This window comes from Simochromis diagramma, unplaced genomic scaffold (assembly GCF_900408965.1).
Source record: "Simochromis diagramma unplaced genomic scaffold, fSimDia1.1 OVJJ01000440.1, whole genome shotgun sequence".
Classification (NCBI taxonomy): domain Eukaryota; kingdom Metazoa; phylum Chordata; class Actinopteri; order Cichliformes; family Cichlidae; genus Simochromis; species Simochromis diagramma.
The window spans coordinates 100364-124875 of NW_024387264.1; the positions used below are offsets into that span (position 1 = coordinate 100364).

The 24512-nt window shown below is 41.7% G+C and overlaps 1 protein-coding gene across 2 annotated transcripts; it reads left to right on the forward strand.

Moving 5' to 3' along the window:
* The first annotated feature begins 88 nt into the window (after nt 1-88).
* LOC120715420 (obscurin-like) lies at nt 89-23842 on the forward strand. Of its 2 annotated transcripts, XM_040002426.1 has the most exons (7): nt 90-376; nt 987-1319; nt 1855-2193; nt 7788-8123; nt 8659-8997; nt 20188-20520; nt 22439-23842. In XM_040002426.1, the coding sequence occupies exons 1-7, from the start codon at nt 316-318 to the stop codon at nt 22615-22617; spliced, it is 1920 nt and encodes a 639-aa protein (XP_039858360.1). In that variant the 5' UTR covers nt 90-315; the 3' UTR covers nt 22618-23842. The 2 variants fall into 2 exon arrangements, with proteins under 2 accessions (XP_039858361.1, XP_039858360.1); XM_040002427.1 differs by lacking the exon at nt 987-1319 and having other exon boundaries at nt 89-376.
* Nucleotides 23843-24512: the final 670 nt, after the last annotated feature.

Sequence of the window (24512 nt, forward strand, 5' to 3'; positions counted from 1 at the left end):
ACCTGTTAAACACTCAGACCTGCTTTAGATTTCACCGCTATAGTTATGACGCACTTATTTTTGTCCAACCAGTCCAACCTGCTAAACGACACACCAACGTGACTGCTTTAAGAGACGCTGAATCAGAAGTGTAGCGTTTCCGCGAACGTCTGAAAGGCGGACTTGTTATACTAGACAGTGAATTTAATTTTTATTTGAACCTTTGATTTAATCTCAGTTTTTGGAATGAAATTTTAAGCAAGTAACCGAAACTATTTCAGACTTAGACATTAAAAAAAACAAAGAGTCAGATCAGCAGGACTCGGGAACACGAAAATGTCTGATGTAACTGCATCGATTTGCTGGACTTTGCTGTTTGTCGTGTTCGTCTCTGCAGGTGAGATTTAACTTTGTCTCTTAGATAACGAGGAATAAAGAGCATCGGTCTGGTTTATATTTGAATAATAATTACTACTTGTGAGTTCTTTTTATATGGATTCAGTTTGTCTGTGTTTGTGTGAAGGAGACACGAGGCTGGGTGGACACTTAACATCTGTAATCCAGCTGTGACAGAGACAAAGAAGTGTAATGTGTGTGTCAGTGTGATGTGTTGTAGTGTCAGGAGTCAGGATGCAGCTACAAAGCTTTTTGTTCAGTGTAGACAAACAGCTGTAGCTCCATAAAGGCAGCATGCAGAGACTCACAGTGTCTTATAATGAGAGGCTGCTTTCTCTCACACATTATGTTCACTTATTATCAGCACATGTTGTTGTTCTGTGGAAGCTAACATCTTGTAGTTTCTGACACTTTGCATGTTTAGCATGAGGCTAAAATTCCCCCTCAGTGGGTCACTGGTGACCTGCTGGATGTTCAGAGGTTCATTAAATCCAACATGACTAAAAACTCAAATGTCAAAGGAAATAAACAAAATATTTAAAGTCAATCATTCTGATCATAATTGTACTTTGACCTTTAACCTCTCTGCTCTGTGTTGTTTCCTCTTTCAGACCCAAAGATCATCACAGCTGAGTCTGGACAGGACGTCACTCTGCCATGTCGAGCTCCAAACAACAAGATCAGAGTTGTAGAGTGGAGTAGAGCTGACCTGGGAGAGAAAGATGTCTTTTTGTACCAGTATGATCAGTTTTTTCCAGACAACCAGCATCCATCTTTTAAGAACCGGGTGGATCTGCAGGACAGACAGATGAAGGATGGAGACGCATCTTTGATTCTGAAGGACGTGACGGTTAATGACGCTGGAACATACGAGTGTCGTGTTGTCCACGGAAAACATATGAAGCTCATCAGCATCGTCCACCTGAGAATTGTTGATCCTCCAGGTGAGTGAGTAGAGTTGAGTGTGTGTGGGATCAGAGGTGAAGCTGCTTCCTGGTTGTTGATGTTTGTTTATTGTATGAATGACCTGGTGGATATCAGACGTAGACAGATGTTTCTCCAGCTGTTGTATTCATGATGTGTTGTAGTGTCAGGAGTCAGTATGCAGCTACAAAGCTTTTTGTTCAGTGTATACAAACAGCTGTAGCTCCATAAAGGCAGCATGCAGAGACTCACAGTGTCTTATAATGAGAGGCTGCTTTCTCTCACACATTATGTTCACTTATTATCAGCACATGTTGTTGTTCTGTGGAAGCTAACATCTTGTAGTTTCTGACACTTTGCATGTTTAGCATGAGGCTAAAATTCCCCCTCAGTGGGTCACTGGTGACCTGCTGGATGTTCAGAGGTTCATTAAATCCAACATGACTAAAAACTCAAATGTCAAAGGAAATAAACAAAATATTTAAAGTCAATCATTCTGATCATAATTGTACTTTGACCTTTAACCTCTCTGCTCTGTGTTGTTTCCTCTTTCAGAGCAGACAATCATCACAGCTGAGTCTGGAGATGAGGTCACTCTGACATGTAGAGCTCCAAACAACAACAAGATCAGAGTTGTAGACTGGAACAGAGATGACCTGGGAGATAAACATGTGCTTTTTTACCGAGATGGTAGCTTCGATCAAGACAACCAGCATCCATCTTTTAAGAACCGGGTGGTTCTGCAGGACATACAGATGAAGGATGGAGACGTGTCTTTGATTCTGAAGGATGTGACGATTAAAGACGCTGGAAGATACTTGTGCATTGTGCTCATGGAAGGAGAAATCTTCTGGACGCCCATCAGCAGCATCACCATGATTGTTGATCCTCCAGGTGAGTGAGTAGAGTGTGAAATCTAATTAGTTCCCAGAACTCAAAAAAACTGTCCAAATTGCCTCCAAAAAACTAAGTAAAGCTTACTTAAGATGACTGTTAGCACAAATTATTAATTTCAAGTGTGCAATATTAAGAATAACTTGAGAGATAGATAGATAGATAGAATTGTATTTCGAACATGCAAATATAATTGAAATAACAGCAGACAAAACAAAAAAAACAAAACAAAAAAAAAAACCCTTTAAAATCATCAATCTTCATGTGTATATCTATGTCTACAGAATACGTGTGCTCGAAAAGGAGTAGGATGAAGTTTACACTTTTCTTGTTCCTACACCCTTATTTCAAATTTCATTGCTTACAAATCCATATCCAGGATTCAACATTATTTGATCATATATGGTTAACTATGTACAAGTCTAACACATTGAACATACACAAATAAAACCATTTTCAGAACGTAAACCAGAACAACAACAAACTACATTTTACATAAACTAATTTCAGACTGTGCAAAACTAACCAAAGCACACATGAAAGAATAAGTAAAAAAGGGTGATATAAAGCAGTGGTTCCCAAAATTTTTTTGCTAGGCCCCCCTTGTTTTACATCAAAAATGTTTGTACATTGCTATCAATACATTTTATAAAAAACATCTCTCTGTGCGAAATGGGTTTAAAAACATAAACAACTGTGGGACACTGTTTCTTTGTGATTTGAACAGGGGGAAAAAATCATAGCAGGATCATCCTGATATTATTTGTATCCCACTGTAACTTTACTGTATAAAGAGCTAACATCTCCAAAATGTCATTATAAGAAGTGTTTGTGAACTAAAGGGATGCATCAGTGGGAAGAACTGTGAACTAAACACAATCAATAACGTTGAAATACTTACCAAATGGTGCATATTGTCAGGATCCTGGGTCATTAGCGTTACTTCCCAGTGTATTTAAACCCTGTGTTTCTCTGAGTCAGTGTCGCGTCGTCCCTCATGTTGTGTGGGTCTCCCTGTGAGTTTAGGTTGTGATTTTCTAGTTTAGTTTAGTTTGCGTTTGTATACTTTTTTTCCCCTGCCAGCAAATAAAGCTGAGTATTTTGAGTTCATCCCTCGAGTCCGAGTGCCTGCATTTTGGGTCCAACTCCTACCTGCCACACAGCGCTTCCTGACACATATTAAGTGCACTCAACTGATACACTTATGGAGACTTAAGGGAATGGAATTGAACATTGTGAATATTGAAGTATTAAGGTGAACTAAATGTTTGAAAGGAGTTAAATGTTTTTTGGTTCATTAAATGTTTCAAATTTTGAGTCCAAAACAAAATGTCTACAAAACAGACTGGAGCTTAGGAAAAAACAGAGTCCAAAACAATTCAGGTGGCCGACCCGGAGGCCAGCGACAGAGACCAAGCAGTTCAGGTGGCAGACAGCGAAGCCAGTGGCGGTGACGGAGCAGATCAGGAGGTTGGCCAAGTCGAAGGCGGCAAAATAGTTCAGAAGGCCGCCAACATCGTTAGCCAATGGCCTGGAAAGTGGCCAGCGACAGTGTGCTGGGCGTGGACGAGCAGGCTGTGCTGGACATGGACATGACAGCAGCGTGGCAGCTGCAGGACCAAACAAGGCAGGACCAGACGACAGTATGGCAACCACAGGCAATGGAGCAGGTGGTGGTGCTGCAGGTGACAATGTGGATGCTGCAGGCTAGATGGACTCCTCAAACCCTCCACCGGAGATGGATGGCTGAAGTGACCCCTCGGGACCTCCAGTGGAAACGGACAGCTGGACAAAACGGAAGCAGCAGGGGCAGAAATCTTTGGCAGAGACAAAGCAGAACCAGCAGGCACGGAAACCTCTGGCAGAGACGAAGCTGGCTGGAGCTGTGCAGGGCATTGGCTCTGCTCAGGCAGCAACAGCAAGGTGCAGTCTTAAGCTGGTTGAAAGAGTTCATCTGAGCTTCCAGCAGAGAATGGAGGTGGCTTGGTTAACTTGCCCAAGCTCTTAACAGAGACTGATTGCTGAGACAGCCCGGCAGAGTTCCCAGGTGACACAGGTTGCGCCTGCATCTTAGTCTCCAGGGGTCCACAGCCAGCCGAGGGATGAGACCCAGCCTCTGGGGAGGCCCTGGACAGAGTGACAGCATCCAAAAAGGCCAGCTTTCGAGAAACTGCTAAAGTCTGTGTAAGACTAGCTCCCTGCTTAGGATGAGAGGGTGGAAGTGGTGTTTGAATAGGTGGTTGAGCTAACAGCTGAGCTGCTGGCAGAGCTGCAAACTAAGCAGGTTACTGAGTGGCAAACTGAGCAAGGTACAGAGCTGCAGGCTGCGCTAATGGCTGAGGTATGGGTTGCGCTCCAGGCTCGAAGGGAGCAGACTGAACACAGTCCTTCAAACTCAATATAGGCTCAGAGAAGGCAGTCTTGGTGACAATAGTCACAGGGGAAGCAGGGAAACCACCATTATCCTCATTTGCCAAACAAAACACAGCCCCAGAATTAACAGCCCCAATGTTTGAAAAAGCCGGCATCCGGCTATGGGGCAGCCGCTGCTTCCTACTTAGAGGTGGCTCCAACGGCCCAGGCAACATCGCGTCCAGCTGGCTGAGATGCAAAGCTTCCGGCGGGCCAGGCTGGTAAGTGGTTGCAGTCAGGGGGTGAGGGTGCAATTCACTGAGAAGAAAATCCTGAGCCAGTGGGTGCAGTGAACTTAGCAGCCAGGAGAGACCGGAAACTGGTCGCTGTAGCCGGGTCGCTGTAGCCGGGTCTCTACAGCGCAGTTAAACTCCCTCCCTGAATGATTCAGCCACAGGTTGATTTGTTTCTCCACAGAATACATGATATCTTCTCGGAGCTGCACTGGCTTAGATGCAATTAGTAAGCTTTATTTACTTGTCATCGAAATACAGACTGAAACGGGGATGGCAAGGACAGAAACTAAGAAATAACCTAAACTGGGGAAAATCTAACGAATTAATCTGAAACCTAAACTCAGGATGACATGCAGGGAAACACAGAGTGGAACACGGGATGATACGTGAAGGTAATATGGACAGACCAGTGACGAGCACAAGAGAACACACACTGTAGCTGTGTCCAAATTCAGAGGCTGCATCCTTCGGAGGCTGGATTTGTAGACCGATTACGTCACAGCAAGGGGACAAAGGCTGTCCAAATTTGAAGACTCCTCCAAAGGTGGCCAACAAATGCATCCTCCTTTTCCCCAGATTTAAAGGATGGGTTGGGTCTATCCTTTGTGGCCCACCATATCCCAGGATTCATTGTGAATCAAAGCTTGAAGAATTTTTTTTTTTAAAAAGTGGTGGATGGTCGAAGTGCAGCAGTCCAGAAATAAACTTTTAAAAGTAAGTACTGTTTTTTTGTCTAAATAAAAATATCCAGTGGAACAAATATTAGCATAGTGAAAACTCTTAAAAGTTACATTTAGCTAACCTTCGGCTAAGTTAAATGATATTAGTGATATTGCCACTTAAAAAATTATTATATAATTTTATGTATAAAAATGTATTTTCGGTTCTATTCTTTTTGTATATGAGTGTGTGTTTTTTTGCTGCTGATATAACCAAATTTCCCCTTGTGGGGCAATTAAAGGATTATTCTATTCTATTCTATTTTACATAAAGTGTGTCCATGTGATAGAAAACTGTGTTTTCATTTTGCAAGTTAACAGATATTTGATAAACTTCTGCTGCTTCTTTTGTTAACTGCCATGGGTGCTTTCCTTCTGCAAGTGTCCAGAGTCGGGAGACACTGCGAAGGTGAGAGGTGACAGGACAGAGGCTCTCCACCCCTTATGATACACCAGGACAGATTCAGCAGTGTTTGAGAAAGAGGAGGGGGGGGGAAGGGAGCCAGCAGGAGCAGAGAGATGGAAAAGAGAACATAATGGAGCTTATTAAATAAAAAAGTTCAAAGAGCTGTGAAAAGTTGTACATTCATAAAGTGTGTCAGTATTTTATAAGGATGTCATGTTTCTGTATCAGCTCTCTTACCTAAACAGCCTGTTTTATGCTCTGATATCTTCAACATCTTAAACGACTTACATTGTACAGTTCTCTCTCCAATGAAAAAATACTTACTGCATTGGTTTGTCTTCCATTTTAACTGAAATATACAAGGATCAAATCTTTTTAGTTTAATTTTGGGACATTGCCATTAAATATAACTAAAGCTTTCAGACAGTGGATATTGATATATGTCTGTTAGACAGCTGCAGGGGTATAAATGATATGAAATATTTGAGACAACTGATTTAACCTCCTAAGACCCGAACTCTTTCATGGCATGCATTTTTAATTTCTCGTTGCTCTTTGGGCTGATTGAGACCTGTTGAATGTAAAAATGAAGAATTACCAGATTTTCATTTTTTACCTGATTTTTGTAAAAAAAAAAAGGATGGTCAGAGGGCCCGGTGGCACCAGTGTCCGGCAGCCTCGCCTCTGTCAGTGCGCCCCAGGGCGGCTGTGGCTACAATGTAGCTTGCCATCACCAGTGTGTGAATATGTGTGTGAATGGGTGGATGACTGAATGTGTAAAGCGCTATACAAATACAGACCATTTACCTTTTTTATTTTTTGTCAAAAATGAGATCCACATATGAGGACATTTGTTTTAAATTTCGATAGAACAGTGGCAGTATAACATCCTCATAACTGGATATCAGGCCCTTGTAGAGCTAAATTTAGTATTTTGTTCTAGACAACCGAAAATGTGATGTCCATATATGTGGGCGCCAGGTCCTAGGAATTAAATTTAACCACTGAGAATTTTTTTTAATGGTGCATATACAGTAAAATATCGATAAGGTAAATCCTGTTAAATTTGTACCATCAAATGAAATGAGTCTTGTTTCAAGAACTACACTAGAAAACTAGTTTACTAGCTAAACTTGGCGAAAGGGACGGTGCATGGCTGTAATGTTCACCCAGATACATCACATGTAAATGAAACAACACAATTTTCTCCAGTAGAAGTTTATCAATGATATGAAATAAAGATTTTCTCTATTTCTGTTGAACACAACTTTAGCTCCGTATGTCGTAGTTTTTAGGCAAAAGAACTAGCATGTTGTAGGCTTGGCCATCCAATTTCACAGCGGCTCGTTTCTGGTTTTCACAGTCTTTAAAGGATGCAGCTCTTGAATTTGGGCACAGCTTATAAATAAACAATAACATGACAAGACAGGGAGTAGGCAAAACCAGGAAACATGAACATAGAACCAATCACACTAGACATAAGACAAAGGAGGCACAGAGAACACTTAAACACTGGGTATTTTTTTTAAAAAAATAACAAAACCACTGAATGTTAATAAACAAAATATATAGACATGGAGTCCACAGACGAGGAATCAAACATCTTGTAGTTTCTGACACTTTGCATGTTTAGCAAGAGGCTAAAATTCCCCCCTCAGTGGGTCACTGGTGACCTGCTGGATGTTCAGAGGTTCATTAAATCCAACATGACTAAAAACTCAAATGTCAAAGGAAATAAACAAAATATTTAAAGTCAATCATTCTGATCATAATTGTACTTTGACCTTTAACCTCTCTGCTCTGTGTTGTTTCCTCTTTCAGACCAGAAATTTATCAGAACTACATCTGGACAGGACGTCACTCTGACATGCCGAGCTCCAACCAACAAGATCAGACGTGTAGTATGGAGAAGAACTGAGAAGCCAGGATTTGTGCTTTTGTCCCAGGATGGTCAGATTGATCCAGACAACCAGCATCCATCTTTTAAGAACCGGGTGGATCTGCAGGACAGACAGATGAAGGATGGAGACGTGTCTTTGATACTGAAGGATGTGACTATTGATGACACTGGAACATACGAGTGTGGTGTCTACATGGAAGAAACACGCTCATGGAAATCTATCAGCATCATTTATCTGACTGTTGTTGATCCTCCAGGTGAGTGAGTAGAGTTGAGTGTGTGTGTGATCAGAGGTGAAGCTGCTTCCTGGTTGTTGATGTTTGTTTATTGTATGAATGACCTGGTGGATGTCAGACGTAGACAGATGTTTCTCCAGCTGTTGTATTCATGATGTGTTGTAGTGTCAGGAGTCAGGATGCAGCTACAAAGCTGTTTGTTCAGTGTACACAAACAGCTGTAGCTCCATAAAGGCAGCATGCAGAGACTCACAGTGTCTTATAATGAGAGGCTGCTTTCTCTCACACATTATGTTCACTTATTATCAGCACATGTTGTTGTTCTGTGGAAGCTAACATCTTGTAGTTTCTGACACTTTGCATGTTTAGCATGAGGCTAAAATTCCCCCTCAGTGGGTCACTGGTGACCTGCTGGATGTTCAGAGGTTCATTAAATCCAACATGACTAAAAACTCAAATGTCAAAGGAAATAAACAAAATATTTAAAGTCAATCATTCTGATCATAATTGTACTTTGACCTTTAACCTCTCTGCTCTGTGTTGTTTCCTCTTTCAGAGCAGACAATCATCACAGCTGAGTCTGGAGATGAGGTCACTCTGACATGTCGAGCTCCAAACAACAACAAGATCAGAGTTGTAGACTGGAACAGAGATGACCTGGGAGATAAACATGTGCTTTTTTACCGAGATGGTAGCTTCGATCGAGACGACCAGCATCCATCTTTTAAGAACCGGGTGGATCTGCAGGACAGACAGATGAAGGATGGAGACGTGTCTTTGATTCTGAAGGATGTGACAATTAAAGACACTGGAAGATATGTTTGTGCTGTCTACATGGAAGAAAGACACTCATGGAAGGTCATCAGCAGCATCTACCTGAGAGTTCTTCCTCCAGGTGAGTGAATAGAGTTGAGTGTGTGTGTGTGTGATCAGAGGTGAAGCTGCTTCCTGGTTGTTGATGTTTGTTTGTTGTATGGATGAGCTGGTGGATGTCAGAGGTAGACAGATGTTTCTCCAGCTGTTGTCTTTGTGGCTGGTAGTCTAGAGTTGTAGAGCAGCATTGTTTGGTTAGAGCAGAAACAAAGACATTTATGAATCAGTCTCTTCTTCTCTTGCTGTCTAACTCGTTTGTAAATATGTGTGGGGAAACTCAATTCAGTTCAATTCAATTCAATTCCATTCAATTTATTTATATAGCGCCAAATCACAACAAAAGTCTTTATATTGTATTGCTTATGTAAAAAGCTTTATATTGTACAGTAGATACAGAGGAAAACCCAACAATCATATGACCCCCTATGAGCAAGCACTTTGGCGACAGTGGGAAGGAAAAACTCCCTTTTAACAGGAAGAAACCTCCGGCAGAACCAGGCTCAGGGAGGGGCGGGGCCATCTGCTGCAACCGGTTGGGGTGAGAGAAGAAAAACAGGACAAAGACATGCTGTGGAAGAGAGACAGAGGTTAATAACAGATATGATTCAATGCAGAGAGGTCTGTTAACACATAGTGAGTGAGAAAGGTGACTGGAAAGGAAAAACTCAATGCATCATGGGAATCCCCCGGTGGACTACGTCTATTGCAGCATAACTAAGGGAGGATTCAGGGTCACCTGGTCCAGCCCTAACTATATGCTTTAGCAAAAAGGAAAGTTTTAAGCCTAATCTTAAAAGTAGAGATGGTGTCTGTCTCCCGAATCCAAACTGGAAGCTGGTTCCACAGAAGAGGGGCCTGAAAACTGAAGGCTCTCCCTCCCATTCTACTTTTAAATACTCTAGGAACAACAAGTAGGCCTGTAGAGCGAGAGCGAAGTGCTCTAATAGGGTGATATGGTACTACAAGGTCATAAAGATAAGATGGGGCCTGATTATTTAAGACCTTGTATGTGAGGAGCAGGATTTTGAATTCAATTCTGGATTTAACAGGAAGCCAATGAAGGGAAGCCAAAACAGGAGAAATCTGCTCTCTCTTTCTAGTCCCAGTCAGTACTCTTGCTGCAGCATTTTGGATTAGCTGAAGGCTTTTCAGCGAGTTTTTTGGACATCCTGATAATAATGAATTACAGTAGTCCAGCCTGGAAGTAATAAATGCATGAACTAGTTTTTCAGCATCACTCTGAGACAGGATATTTCTCATTTTAGAGATGTTGCGCAAATGGAAGAAAGCAGTCTTACATATTTGTTTAATATGTGCATTGAAGGACATGTCCTGGTCAAAAATGACTCCAAGGTTCCTCACAGCATTACTTGATGCCAAGGTAATGCCATCCAGAGTAAGAATCTGGTTAGATACCATATTTCTAGGCTTTTCAGGGCTGAGTACAATAACCTCAGTTTGATCTGAATTAAGAAGCAGAAAGTTAGCGGCCATCCAGGTCTTTATGTCTTTAAGACATTCCTGCAGTTTAACTAATTGGTGTGTGTTATCTGGCTTCATGGACAGATAGAGCTGGGTGTCATCTGCATAGCAGTGAAAATTTATGCTGGGCCTTCTAATGATACTGCCTAAGGGAAGCATGTATAATGTAAACAGAATTGGTCCTAGCACTGAACCCTGTGGAACACCATAATTAACCTCAGTGTGTGAAGAGGACTCTCCATTTACATGTACAAGTTGGAGTCTATTAGATAGATATGATACAAACCACTGCAGTGCAGTACCTGTAATACCTACAGCATGTTCTAATCGCTCTAATAGGATATTATGGTCGACAGTATCGAACGCTGCACTAAGGTCTAGCAGGACAAGCACAGAGATGAGTCCACTGTCAGAGGCCATAAGAAGATCATTTGTAACCTTCACTAAAGCTGTTTCTGTGCTGTGATGAGCTCTGAAACCTGACTGAAACTCTTCAAATAAGCCATTCCTCTGCAGATGATCTGTTAGCTGTTTGACAACTACTCTTTCAAGGATTTTTGATATGAAAGGAAGGTTGGAGATTGGCCTATAATTAGCTAAGACTGCTGGGTCTAGAGATGGCTTTTTGAGTAAAGGTTTAACTACAGCCAGCTTGAAGGCCTGTGGTACATAGCCGATTATTAGAGATAGGTTGATCATATTTAAGATCGAAGAATTAATTAATGGCAGGACTTCTTTGAGCAGTTTTGTAGGAATGGGGTCTAAAAGACACATTGATGGTTTGGAGGAAGTAATTATTGAAGTTAACTCAGAAAGATCAATTGGAGAAAAAGAGTCTAACTTAACATCAGTGGTACTAAGAGTAGCTGTAGATAATATTACATCTGTGGGATGATTATTGGTAATTTTTTCTCTAATGATAAAAATTTTATTTGTGAAGAAGTTCATGAAGTCATTACTAGTTAACGTTAAAGGGATGCTTGGCTCAACAGAGCTCTGACTTTTTGTCAGCCTGGCTACAGTGCTAAAGAGAAACCTGGGGTTGTTCTTATTTTCTTCAATCAGTGACGAATAGTAAGATGTTCTGGCTTTGCGGAGGGCTTTCTTATAAAGCAACAAACTATTTCTCCAGGCTAAATGATGATCCTCTAAATTTGTGACACGCCATTTCCTCTCCAGCTTACGAGTCATCTGCTTTAGGCTACGTGTTTGAGAATTATACCACGGAGTCAGGTACTTCTGATTAGAGACCTTAGTTTTCACAGGAGCTACAGTATCCAGAGTCGTACGTAGTGAGGAGGTGAAATTATTAACAAGATAATCGACTTCTGTTGGGGTAGCGTTCAGATAGCTGCTCTGCTCTATGTTGGTACAGGGCATTGAAGATGATAACAGTGGGTGGATTATATTCTTAAACTTTCAGAAAGACATCTACTTTGATAAAGTCTACTCTCCACCGCTGTGTAATCAATTATTGTAAATGTAAATGTTATCAGGAAATGATCAGACAGGAGAGGGTTTTCAGGAAACACTGTTAAATGTTCAGTTTCTATCCCAGATGTTAAAACAAGATCTAGAGTGTGATTAAAGTGGTGGGTGGGTTCTTTTACATTTTGAGAGAAACCAATTGAGTCTAATAACAGATTAAATGCCATGTTGAGGCTGTCATTTTTAGCATCTACATGGATGTTAAAATCACCCACAATAATTATTTTATCTGAGCTGAGCACTAAATCAGATAAAAAGTCTGAGAAATCAGAGAGAAACTTTGTGTAAGGCCCAGGTGGACGATAGATGATAACAAGTAAGACTGGTTTCTGAGTTATACAGCTGGGGTGAACAAAGCATCAGGCTTTCAAATGAATTAAAAGTCTGTCTTGGTCTTTCATTAATTAATAGGCTGGTGTGAAAAATTGCTGCCACACCGCCCCATCGGCCTGTGCAGCTGGAGGGGGGAGGGGAAGGGTGAAGCTGGTGGTTGTGAGTCTGTGAAAGTGAATCCTGCCGCTGCCATAGCTGGTGAAAACGTACTTAGTGCAGACACAAAACGTCCATCAGCTTCAAAGTGTTTCAGAAAAATGTCCACATGATGACTGATGGATGAGAGAGGTCCCATTTTTGTTGTTGTGCACAAATCATTGAACAACACAAACACTTAGAGCTGCTTTCAGTGCTGCCTGTTTTGTTACTGCACACATTTCTGATGGTCCTACAGTCCAATGTAGCAAACATCTCCCTGAAGCCTCTTCTTAGAGACCAAAGGTTGGATCAGAGCGAGCAGCTGAAAGGACACATCTATGAATGCAGTCAGACACTTTCTCACAACCTCACACTTCATCTCATCACATTTACACTCAGGTTTAACTCAGATTCTCTGTTAGTCACTGAAAATACAAACACACTCACAACATGTATAACAACCTAGGTGTTGGATCATTATTGACAATAGAACAGAAATGTCTGCTCTAACTGTGTCAATTAATATCAGTTATACAGTATTCAGATAGCCCAAAATCACAACAAAAGTTTCCCTATGGCATTTTATATTGTTTGGTAGAACCCTAGAAAAATAACAGGTCTGATCTACCTTCTTTTGTGATAACAGTGATGTGTTTGTCCCATTCAGCTGTTAGAAACCAGCGTGGTATGCCCACCCAAGATGGTAGCTTAAGTAAGAGCTGTCCATGCCTTCCCCCTAAACCTCATTAAAAACTAAGTTACAGCCTTTAGTTTGATTCATTGTTGTTCTGGCCCTGGCAAATTCTGGGGAATGAGTCAGAAGAGTCATTATTTCATGCGCAACCCCCTAGCTACCTTGCGAGGAAAGAATTTGAGAATACAGAACCAGCAGCTACAAGAAAAAGTAACGGTGCTCGAGGGATTTTCCCGACGCCAGAACATCAAAATCTCAGGTGTCAAAGACGGAGCTGAAGGTCCTAATCTTGAGGATTGTGTGAAGAATCTGCTCTCCGAGGGTTCTGGACATTGAGACGGGAGAGTGGTACAAAATAGACAGAGTTCATTGGGTGGGGCCAGCACCTCTGATGCTAGCTGCGGATTCAAGATGAGACGCATCATTGTTCACTTTCTGGGGGATAAAGTCAAAATGTCTGTGCTTGTGGCTGCAAGAAAAAAGAAGCAGATCATCTGGAAAGCCATGAGAGTCAATTTTTTCCAGGACCATGTGCAGGAGGTACAAGAAAAATGGAGGAAGAAAAAATGCGGGGGTTGGTCTGTATTAGAGATGGCACGATACCACTTTTTTAGGTCCGATACCGATATCATGAATTTAGATATCTGCCGATACCGATATGAATCCGATATAATGTGTTTTTTAATCAATAAAACAGTTTTTTAATATCTTTCTGCATTTTGTATAAGTTCATACTCAAGTTTAACTAAACAACAACACTAAAGCTATTCTGTTATACCTGTATGTAAAAAATACACTGCACCCAAAATATTTCATAGTTCAGCAATACTGATCAATCTAATAAAGTTAAACCTGCTCCATCCTTCCTATTCTGGTATTTTAAAGAGTGCTTAGCAGAAATATTAAGCAGCCCAACTAATAAGGTTGCAAACTCCCAGCAAAAAAAAAAAATAGGGAACCACCCCCCACCCTCCACCTCATGATGCTTAATCGACGTAATCAACCTTAATTTGATGCAGTGTGGGAAAAAAAATGCACAGAAATAAATTATTTTTCAAGAATAATTAAATAGATTCAACATCTTTCTTCAACAGAACTGCAGACTGCACAGATGGTATCTTCCTAAAGGAAAAAGTACTATAGCTTACTAGGGTATATTAGACTTAACAGTTACTATATGCAGTAATGGACTTCTATATATTTTACATCAAATTAAAACTTTGGGTGTAAGATTCAGATAATTATTTATTAAAAGCTAGACATTTTAAATGAGAATAAGAAAGAAATGTATGTCTTTGTGCCCCCTTTTCCCTGTTAATGCCCTATCGGCCCCCCTGGCTAAACCTTGCTAGATCCGCCCCTGCACAGTTACCAGCCGTCAGCTACGTAGAAAAGGATCCTGGTGTAGAAAGTAATATTAAATAAATTCTAACAACAGCTTATCAAGCTTAAACGTGCTGCTGTTGTTCAGCCGCTGGTTTCCTCTTTCTGCTGCAAAGTGGGCCAAAAACAAACATGAGAGACTCGCGACAGAAAAGCCGATCAGCTGATCATTAAGCAGTTTCATGATTGAAGTAGCAGCAGGAGAGAGAGGGGGAGAGAAGAGGCAGTCGCTCCATATATGTCACGGCGAGTGAGGTGAGCCGTGTGGAGGAAATGAAGGAGGATCCAAGTGCAGGCAGTCGTGAAGGTGTAAAGGTGGTTTATTGAACATGAAAGTAAATACAAACGGCAAATGGAGCTGGAACTAAACTATACTGGGATCAACTAAACTACAGAGCACAAACCTTAACGAGAACGACCAGAAGAGACTAACGGCGGACAGCAGGGAGAACACGCAGATGAGGCAGGGTGGAATACACAGACGGACCAGCAACTACAATGACGGAGGACATGACTTAAATACACCCAGAGAAACACAGGGGAATTACACACAGGTGGTGGACACAGCTGGGAATGATCAACAAGACAAGACAGAGGTAAAACTGAACGCACTCACATGAGACCCAGACCTTCACAATAGAACAGGAAATGAGAACACCACACCAAGACGCAGACCTGACACTGAGAGACAGACAGAATGACACATGGAACCTGAACTAAACTAAACGTGAGACACAACCGAGAACAAATCCTTAAACATGAAACTCAAATAATAAACATCATCATCATCATCATCATCAACACAACAAGAGAACAAGAAAACAATCCCTGATGCAAACTAAAACCAAAACATAATAACCTCAAACATGGAATAACAAAAACATGAAACTCCACATACTGGGTCCAACGGACCCAGACCCGTGACAATATATCGGTTGTTAAGCTTAATGTGGGAATGCTTTACAAACATTCAGAGATGAACTTACACACTTGCTTTACTTCTCTCTGGGATAACTTCCTTGGAGATGAAATGCCGGTTTGGTAGTGAGGCTACAAACACACAGCCGCTCTATCACGTGAGCACACTGCTCCAACGTGCTACGGTTATGAGCCAAGTTACGCCGTGTCGCAAGTTTTGTGAGGTGCTTTTTTAATATTTAATGGATCGGATTACATTTTTTATTTCTCTCCGATATCCTATCCAGTAATTTACGTCAGTATCGGACCGATACCGATACGTAATATCGGATCCGTCCATCTCTAGTCTGTATTGAATGCTACAGACCAATGGATTTCTGGTTCTTTCGCGTTTGGTTTTGTGATGTTTAGGGATGGGTATCGAAACCCGGTTCTTGTTGAGAACCGGTTCCCACTGTTTCAATTCCTTGGAATTGTTTGCCATTTTTGCAAACGATTCCCTTATCGATTCCAGTCGCCCCGAATGTCGTCACCACGTTGCGGAGCGTCATTTACCTGGCAGGAAACATGGTGGCTCAAACGCTCAAAAGTTTGGTTATGCTTTACGAGAACAGATGACAACAGGGCAACTTGCAATACTTGCAAAGTAGATATTTCATTTAAGGGAGGAAACACTACGAATATGCAAAAGCATTTGCTCACAAAACATGCGATAACCTTAAATGAATGTCGTGTTTTTAATTCCGCTCCGGACTCGCGAATCTCAACCCAGCAGCAGCGGTAATGTTTGCATGTCCTCTCCCGTTAATGCGGCAGGTAAATAATCAACTAACAGTGCATATTATGTTAGTGCGATCTGCCTTATTACAAACCTGCCATTACTGTGCATTTAGGTGACCATGATGAGAGAGACAGACAGAGTCTGGCTCAGATGCTGGCAGTTCTCGCTGCAGTCTACCGGTAGCGTCTCCTTTCAGGCCAGGATAGACAAATGTCACCGAGCAGTGACTAAGTTTGTGGTAAAAGGCTTGCACCCATTTGCCACAGCAGATGCCCCCGATTTTCGGTAAGTGAATGAGTTTAATTGTAGGCAGGGACATTACTGGATATTCTTGTGTAATTGCTACAGAATAATTTATGTTATACTTTGTTATTGCTACAGAAGAATATTTATTATTTTACATTTACAATTTTTTTCCTGGGGACCCTGTGACACCCCATTGAAGAGCCGTAGGTTGTGGATCTCTTAAGATCTCACTGTTGGGTTTGTAAGGCCATGTTACTCCTAAATTTCTATCTTGTTCAAAGAGAAGACATAAAACAAAGTTCTAAGGTAATCAACCTTAGTGTTAAAAAAAGAATTGATAAGAGAATCGATAAAGAATCGAATCGTTAAACAGAATCGAAAATGGAATCGGAATCGTGAAAATCTTATCAATACCCATCCCTAGTGATGTTGTTGTTTGTTTTCATGTTGCATTGTTTTGTACAGACTTATTATTACTGACCACTGTGATGTTTCATCTTACTGGCCTTAAGGATAGCCGTATGGATCAACTGGAATTTCTTTTGGAAGACTCTTTAAAATAATTTGGCTCATGTGGCTTAATGAAGTTATGTAAAATAGTGTCATGGATTATAGCGGGTTGTCATAATGCTATTAAAAAGAAGAAAGTCCTCACATATTAGAAACAGAAAAATGCAGACATATCTTTAATTCAAGAGACCCCTGATGAGGTGGATTCATTAAAGTTTAAAAAAGACTGAGTGGCCCAAGTATACCTTAGTGCATTTTTCAGTAGGAAAAGTTGGGTAGTCATATTGATGAGAAGAAATTTTGATTTTCAGGTACTCAAGCATTATGCCGATCAGGAGGGTAGATGAGTGGTCTTAGATGCATGTCTACAGGGGCAGAAAGTGATGTTGGTCAACATATATGCCCCCAATTCTCCTCAACCACGATTTTTTCACATAGTGTGTAGCACAGTGCGGAATATTGGAAATGCAAATATTGTAATTGGGGGGGGGGGGTTTAACAAGATCAGGGATGTGTTTTTGGATAAATCCTCCCGACCTAGACCAAGTAAGGACCATGTAAGTATTGCCGTGGACGCTGTGTCAGAGGAACTAAGCGTGGTGGATATATGGAGACTTCTCCATCCTCAAGAAAGAGACTATACTTTCTTTTCCCATCATCACTCTACCTACTCCAGGATAGGCTACTTTCTCGTATCTCACTCTCAGGTGAGTCAAATTGTCGGGTCCTCCACTGGTAATATTGCAGTAACTGATCATGCTCCCATTGACCTTATTCTTTTTAGTAATTATAATGTCAAACCCTCACCTAGGTGGCGTCTAATAGTGGTGTGCGACAGAGGCGGAGGCAGACGTTTGATACACCCGAGGCTTAGCCTTAAATGGTAGTATGCATGTGTGATTTGGGGGGTGGATTAATGAAAAGAAAAGAAAGATTAATAGGCTCTGTTTTGACTTTTGTTCAAAAAAGAATGACTTCATATAGGGAAAAATATATATCACATATGCGGGACACCTTAAACTAGTTTTTTAATTAAGAAGTTCGTGACTGCTGTGCTTGAATCATCACAGAAACCTGGCTTCACCCGGGAATACCTGATGCTAGTGTTCAGCTAGCAGGCCGCACTCTGTTCCGCTGGGACAGGACAAAAGACTCCGATAAGAGCAGAGGAGGGGGGTCTCTGTATTTAGGTGTATGAAAGCTGGTGCAACAACGAGACAATTGTAAAAAGTCACTGCTCCCCGAACCTTGAGTACATGTCAGTAAGATGCTGGCCTTTTTATCTACTGAGAGAGCTAACAGTAGTGATCGTCACGGCTGTGTACGTTCCACCCGATGCCAACGTAAACAAGGCACTCTCTATCCAGCTGAACAACATTAATGAACACCAGCGGGCCCACCCGGACAGTGTTCACATAATTGCAGGTGACGTTAATAAGGCTGACATGAAGACTGTACTCCCAAAGTTCTATCAGCATGTCAAATGTCCCACCAGAGGAGAAAACACTCTAGATCATGTTTACTCCAACATCAAGCATGCATATAGAGCCATACCCCTCCCCCACCTCGGTCAGTCCGACCACCTCTCTCTCCTGCTCTCCCCAGCCTACACCCCCCTCAGACACAGTGCCAGGCCCACCACAAAGACTGTTACAACCTGGCCTGAAAATGCGCTCACCAAACTGCAGGACTGCTTCACACAGACAGACTGGGGCATATTTGAGCACCAGGACCTAGAAACTTTCACAGGATCAGTATTGGACTCTATCAAGTTCTGTATTGTGAATGTGACTGTGGAAAAAAGCATTCAGGTTTTCCCACACCAAAAACCCTGGATGACCAGCGAGGTCCGCTCACTCCTCAGAGCCTGTGATGCCACCTTCAGGTCAGGTGACAGAGCTCTGTACAGGGCTGCTCGAGCTGACCTGAAAAGGGGAATTAAAAAAACCAAGTCAGACCATAAAGGAAGCATAGAGTCCCACCTGTCCAGCAACAACACACAAGAGGTTTGGCAGGGCATACAAGACGTCACAAACCACAGAGGTTGCACTGTGAAAGCAGAAAACCTGAGTGTGCAACTAGCAGAGGAAATAAACAGCTTCTTCCCCCGCTGTCAAACAACACAACAGCAGCACTTATGTGCTTCAGCCCTGCTCCCATCCTCATCCTCACATGGCTCCTGCACCGCTCCACTCACTGTAACAGAGCACGAGGTCAGATGTGCTCCTAGCAGTGAACCCAGGAAGGCGGCCGGTCCAGACGGAATACCAGCCAAGGTGCTAAGAGCATGTGCCCACCAGTACACCCTCATCTTCACCAGACTCTTCAACATCTCACTGGATCAGACAGCCATCTCATCCTGTCTAAAATCATGGTAAATGGTAAATGGACTGGTTCTTATATAACGCTTTTCTACTCTGTCTGAGCACTCAAAGCGCTTGAATCAGCCACAATCATCCCAGTGCCGAAGAAGTCTCCCATCTCCAGCCTGAATGATTACCGCCCTGTGGCCCTCACACCGGTAATCATGAAATGATTTGAGAGACTAGTCCTTCAGCACATCAAGGATTACCTCCCCCCAGAATTCGAACCCCTACCAGTTGGCATACCGCAAAAACAGATCCACAGAAGACGCCATCGCCACAGCCCTCCACTCTGTGCCGAGTCACCTAAAACAGCAGCAAAGCTACGTCCGAATGCTATTTATGGACTACAGCTTAGCCTTCAACACAATCATCCCGGACATTCTCATCACCAAACTGGTAACTGTTGGTCTCCCTCCTCTCACATGCGCCTTGGACTTTCTCACAAACCAGACTGTAAGACTCGGCCCTCATCTCCACCCCACTCCCGCACTGAGCACCGGCTCCACACAGGGCTGTGTGCTGAGCCCCCTCCTGTATTCTCTCTACATCCACGACTGCAGTTTGACCCACAACAACAATCTCATAATCAAGTTTGCTGATGACACCACAATAGTCACACTCATCTCAAAGAGAGACGAGGAAGACTACAGAGAGGAAGTCATCTTGTAGTTTCTGACACTTTGCATGTTTAGCATGAGGCTAAAATCCCCCCTCAGTGGGTCACTGGTGACCTGCTGGATGTTCAGAGGTTCATTAAATCCAACAGGACTAAAAACTCAAATGGAAATAAACAAAATATTTAAAGTCAATCATTCTGATCATAATTGTACTTTGACCTTTAACCTCTCTGCTCTGTGTTGTTTCCTCTTTCAGATCCAAAAATCCTCAAGTCTGAGCCTGGAGCTGAGGTCACTCTGACATGTCGAGCTGCAAACAACAACATCAGAGTTTTAAAGTGGAGCAGAGACCTTATGCCAGAATATGTGCTTTTGTACCAACATGGGCGTCTTGATTCAACCAACCAGCATCCATCTTTTAAGAACCGGGTGGATCTGCAGTACAGACAGATGAAGGATGGAGACGTGTCTTTGATTCTGAGGAATGTGACGACTGATGACACTGGAACATACAAGTGTCGTGTCTTCATGAGTGAAACTCGCTCATGGAAGGTCATCAGCAGCATCTACCTTATTGTTGATCCTCCAGGTGAGTGAGTAGAGTTGAGTGTGTGTGTGATCAGAGGTGAAGCTGCTTCCTGGTTGTTGATGTTTGTTTGTTGTATGGATGAGCTGGTGGATGTCAGAGGTAGACAGATGTTTCTCCAGCTGTTGTCTTTGTGGCTGGTAGTCTAGAGTTGTAGAGCAGCATTGTTTGGTTAGAGCAGAAACAAAGACATTTATGAATCTGTCTCTTCTTCTCTTGCTCTCTAACTCGTCTGTAAACATGTGTGGGGAAACTCAATGTTAAAGCCTACAGCTGGAGGGGGAGGGGAGGGGTGAAGCTGGTGGTTGTGAGTCTGTGAAAGTGAATCCTGCCGCTGCCATAGCTGCTGAAAACGTACTTAGTGCAGACACAAAACGTCCATCAGCTTCAAAGTGTGTCAGAAAAATGTCCACATGGTGACTGATGGATGAGAGAGGTCCCATTGTTGTTGTTGTTGTGCACAAATCATTGAACAACACAAACACTTAGAGCTGCTTTCAGTGCTGCCTGTTTTGTTACTGCACACATTTCTGATGGTCCTACAGTCCAACGTAGCAAACGTCTCCCTGAAGCCTCTTCTTAGAGACCAAAGGTTGGATCAGAGCGAGCAGCTGAAAGGACACATCTATGAATGCAGTCAGAGACTTTCTCACAACCTCACACTTCATCTGATCACATTTACACTCAGGTTTAATCTGAAAGTTGGATCAGATGAACACACAGAAGATAACAAAATCAAATGTGGTACTCTGCTTTAGAATTCAAACAGTGATTTTCGCCCCCCCCCGCGCGCGGACACATACGCACTAACACATCCTCCAACCACATTTAGTAAACAATTAAGCAAATGCAAGTAATCTGCAGGTAGTAAGAAAAAAAAAACTACTAACTCTTTTACGCTACGTCCGCACCTACATGGATATTTTTGAAAACGCAGCTGTTTCGTCCACACGTAAACGGCATTTCGAATCACTGAAAACTGAGATTTTTTAAAACTCCTTTTTTGCGTTTACGTGTGGACGAGGAATACAGAGTTCGTCACGCAAAGTCAAAGGTATGTGGCTATTTTCACGTAACGCTGTGCGCCACGTTATTGTTTACATGAGATGAATTGCAGAATGGCAGACAAAATACTGTTAATCTGACTGTCTGCAGGTTTTACACGCAGTTACTGTCCCTCCATTTTGAAAGGCAGAGGTGTCACGATGTGATTATTTTATGTGTAGGTTTTTTTTGTTTTTGTTTTAGTGTCAGGGTTACAATTAGGTTATGGTTAGGTTTAGGGTAAGGGGCCAGGGAGAGCATTATGTCAATGAAGGTCCTCACTAAGATAGCTGAACGTGTGTGTGTGTGTGTGTGTGTGTGTGGGTGTGTGTGTGTGTGAAAAAGATTTACACAAGTTACACAGCAAAATAAAAATAAAAAAACTGTGTGTAAACCTCTGCGCTCAAGTTCCCTAGCTGTGTGTGAGCTCCTTTCAGCTCACTAGTCAGTGTCATGTCATTCACAAATTTAATCAGAGAACAGTTTGGCTGTCGGAGGGGCGCTTTACTGAGCTTTAGGTCTCACAGATCTGCAGTCAAACAGGTCAAATTACATAGAACATGAACCCAACATGACCTCTGACCCTGAAGGAGCTGTCAGACCTGTTAAGTTGTATTTTTTTTTTTTTTTTTTTTCATTTTTATACATTTTAATTTTTTTATGGCAAAAACAAGATGGAGACTCCAGTCTTGGTCAGATCCTGTGTTTCTTGTTTTATAATTAAACGCACAGTAAAATCCATATATATAAATACAGTAATTATACATATTGTTAATTTTTTTTTAACCTAATCTCCTGAACTAGAAGAGGAAATGGATTCTGTTCTGTTCTTCACTCATCACCTACCTGAAACCTCACATCTGTTTCTCACCTGCAGGTACACTAGGAGGATATGAGGCACAAATGGTTGATCTAATAGTTTGTCTAGGAATTTTTCTTCTTCTTCTTCTTCTTTTTCTGACCTTAAAAAAAATACAAAACCACTGGATAATACAGAGGAGAAAACGTCGCAAGCAGTGTCGAAAGCTGAAATCTAAGTCTCCACTACACCACTAGTCTCCATTCTACAACTGTTAATGATCCAGAGGTTGGACAGCCTCTTTCCACAACACCACCAAACAGTGACTTAGATGATTTGAAGATGAATTAGAACTTTCCTGAACATCCATCCTTCAGACAACTGTAGACGTCGAACTTATCAAGATTTACAAACTGTTATAGTCTCAGGTATTTCTCTCTCTCTGATCCTGCACTGAAACGTTTTACAACCTCTTCAACTTTTCTTCAACCTGACACACTGTTCAGGTCAGATTTAAACTGCTTTGACCTTTGACACCACTAAAAATACCCTGATCTACTTTGTTAGGCTGAAACCTGATGACCTTTCCTAAACTGACCTATAACACACATTAAAATGTTTTAATACTCAAAAATGAAAATATTTAAATATTTTATACTGTTGAACAGGTGATACTTATTTTTGTACACTGATGATGTTTTGGGACAGTTTTAATCGTATCTGTTCAGTTTCAGATCCACCAGTTTGGCTCAAATTAAGGAACACTGTGATTTTAGGAAAATTTGACACTGTGAATATCATCTTTGTGTGTGTTTTTAATGAGACAGTAGCATCAGAGGTCAAAGAGCACCTTGATTCAGCCATGACTGTGATGTGTGTGTTCACAGCACATTCGTCCTGCTGCCCACAGAAACTCCTGCAGTGAATTAGTAAAATAAAACATGGAGCACATGGTGAACAGAGGTCATACATGTCTGACTCCACAGTTGCTGAAGTGGATTCTGGGTCTCTGACTTCCTCCCACAGTTCAAAGACATTAACGGGTATTTCTTATTTATCCGTGTATGCTGTGTGTGAATGTGTGGTTCATACAGAACTATATGGTCAGTAACACTAACATATGAGCATGAGTACATCACATTAGCACATGAAAGAACAACAGTGTGGCATGAATCATTACAGCAGTGAGGACAGTGTGATGAACTGATGCTCTGTTCTCTGGTCTGACCAAAGCTTTAACTCCAAACATCTCTCCACTGTTAGAGCTTCTGCACTGTTTCAGGTTCGGTTCAAATCATGGTTCTTATTTTTATGGCCTGACTGTGTGAAGCCTCCACCTACATCACTGAACTGCTCCATCCTGCTCGACTTGTGTACTCTGAACTCAGTGGCCTTCTTTAAACAGCTTCTTGGTGTTTGAGTTGTTTTGCTCAATTCATGTGTATCCACTGTAACATTATAAACACTATTTTTATGTCTCTGTAAATAAATGTTTCTTTTTTTTTTTCATTTTAACAGTTATTCATTATCAGCAAAAGCATAAAAAAATAACAAAGCAGACAAACAAAAGAGAAAAAAAAAACCCCAAAGGAAATACATTAAAGTCATTATATACCTGTGCAAATGCACATATGGGGGGAATAACATTAAACAATTCCCTGTACCAAAAAAGTCACAGGGAGGTTTTTTGCTTAACCCAGTTAATGAGAATACATTTCCTAGCTTACAGAAATAGTTTATCACAGTTTAATGTTAATTCTTTTGAGGGTAGGCCGAGAAGAAAATATCCGTGGTCCCTTTGGATCCAATTCTTAAAAATATTACTTAGTTCTTGAGATATGGAACTCTTTTGATTAGTTTGCATTCCCAAAAGTACGGAGCCCCGCAAGGGACATGGGAGGAAAAAAAATTAAGATGAACTTTTGCGAGATCTCGCAAAACCAACTCAGAATCTCGCAAAAGTTTTTTTACCTAGTTTTTTTTTTTTTCTTTTACTTTAGCTGCAGTAGAGTCCTGACAGGGACTCCACTGCAGGGAGGAGTGAGCAGCTGTAGGGAGGAGAGAGCAGCTTTCTCCTATACTGGCTTCTCCTCATTGGCTAACTGTTAGAGTCACAATTTAAAATCCTGCTCCTCACCAGTGTTGGTCAAGT

What these genes read in the sequence shown, in the direction of transcription:
- LOC120715420 (XM_040002426.1), top strand. Translation starts at nt 316, where the DNA reads ATGTCTGATGTAACTGCATCGATTTGCTGGACTTTGCTGTTTGTCGTG. An exon ending in CATGATTGTTGATCCTCCAG is followed by an intron (nt 2,194 to 7,787) that starts GTGAGTGAGTAG and finishes TTCCTCTTTCAG; the next exon opens with ACCAGAAATTTATCAGAACT. An exon ending in CCTGAGAGTTCTTCCTCCAG is followed by an intron (nt 8,998 to 20,187) that starts GTGAGTGAATAG and finishes TTCCTCTTTCAG; the next exon opens with ATCCAAAAATCCTCAAGTCT.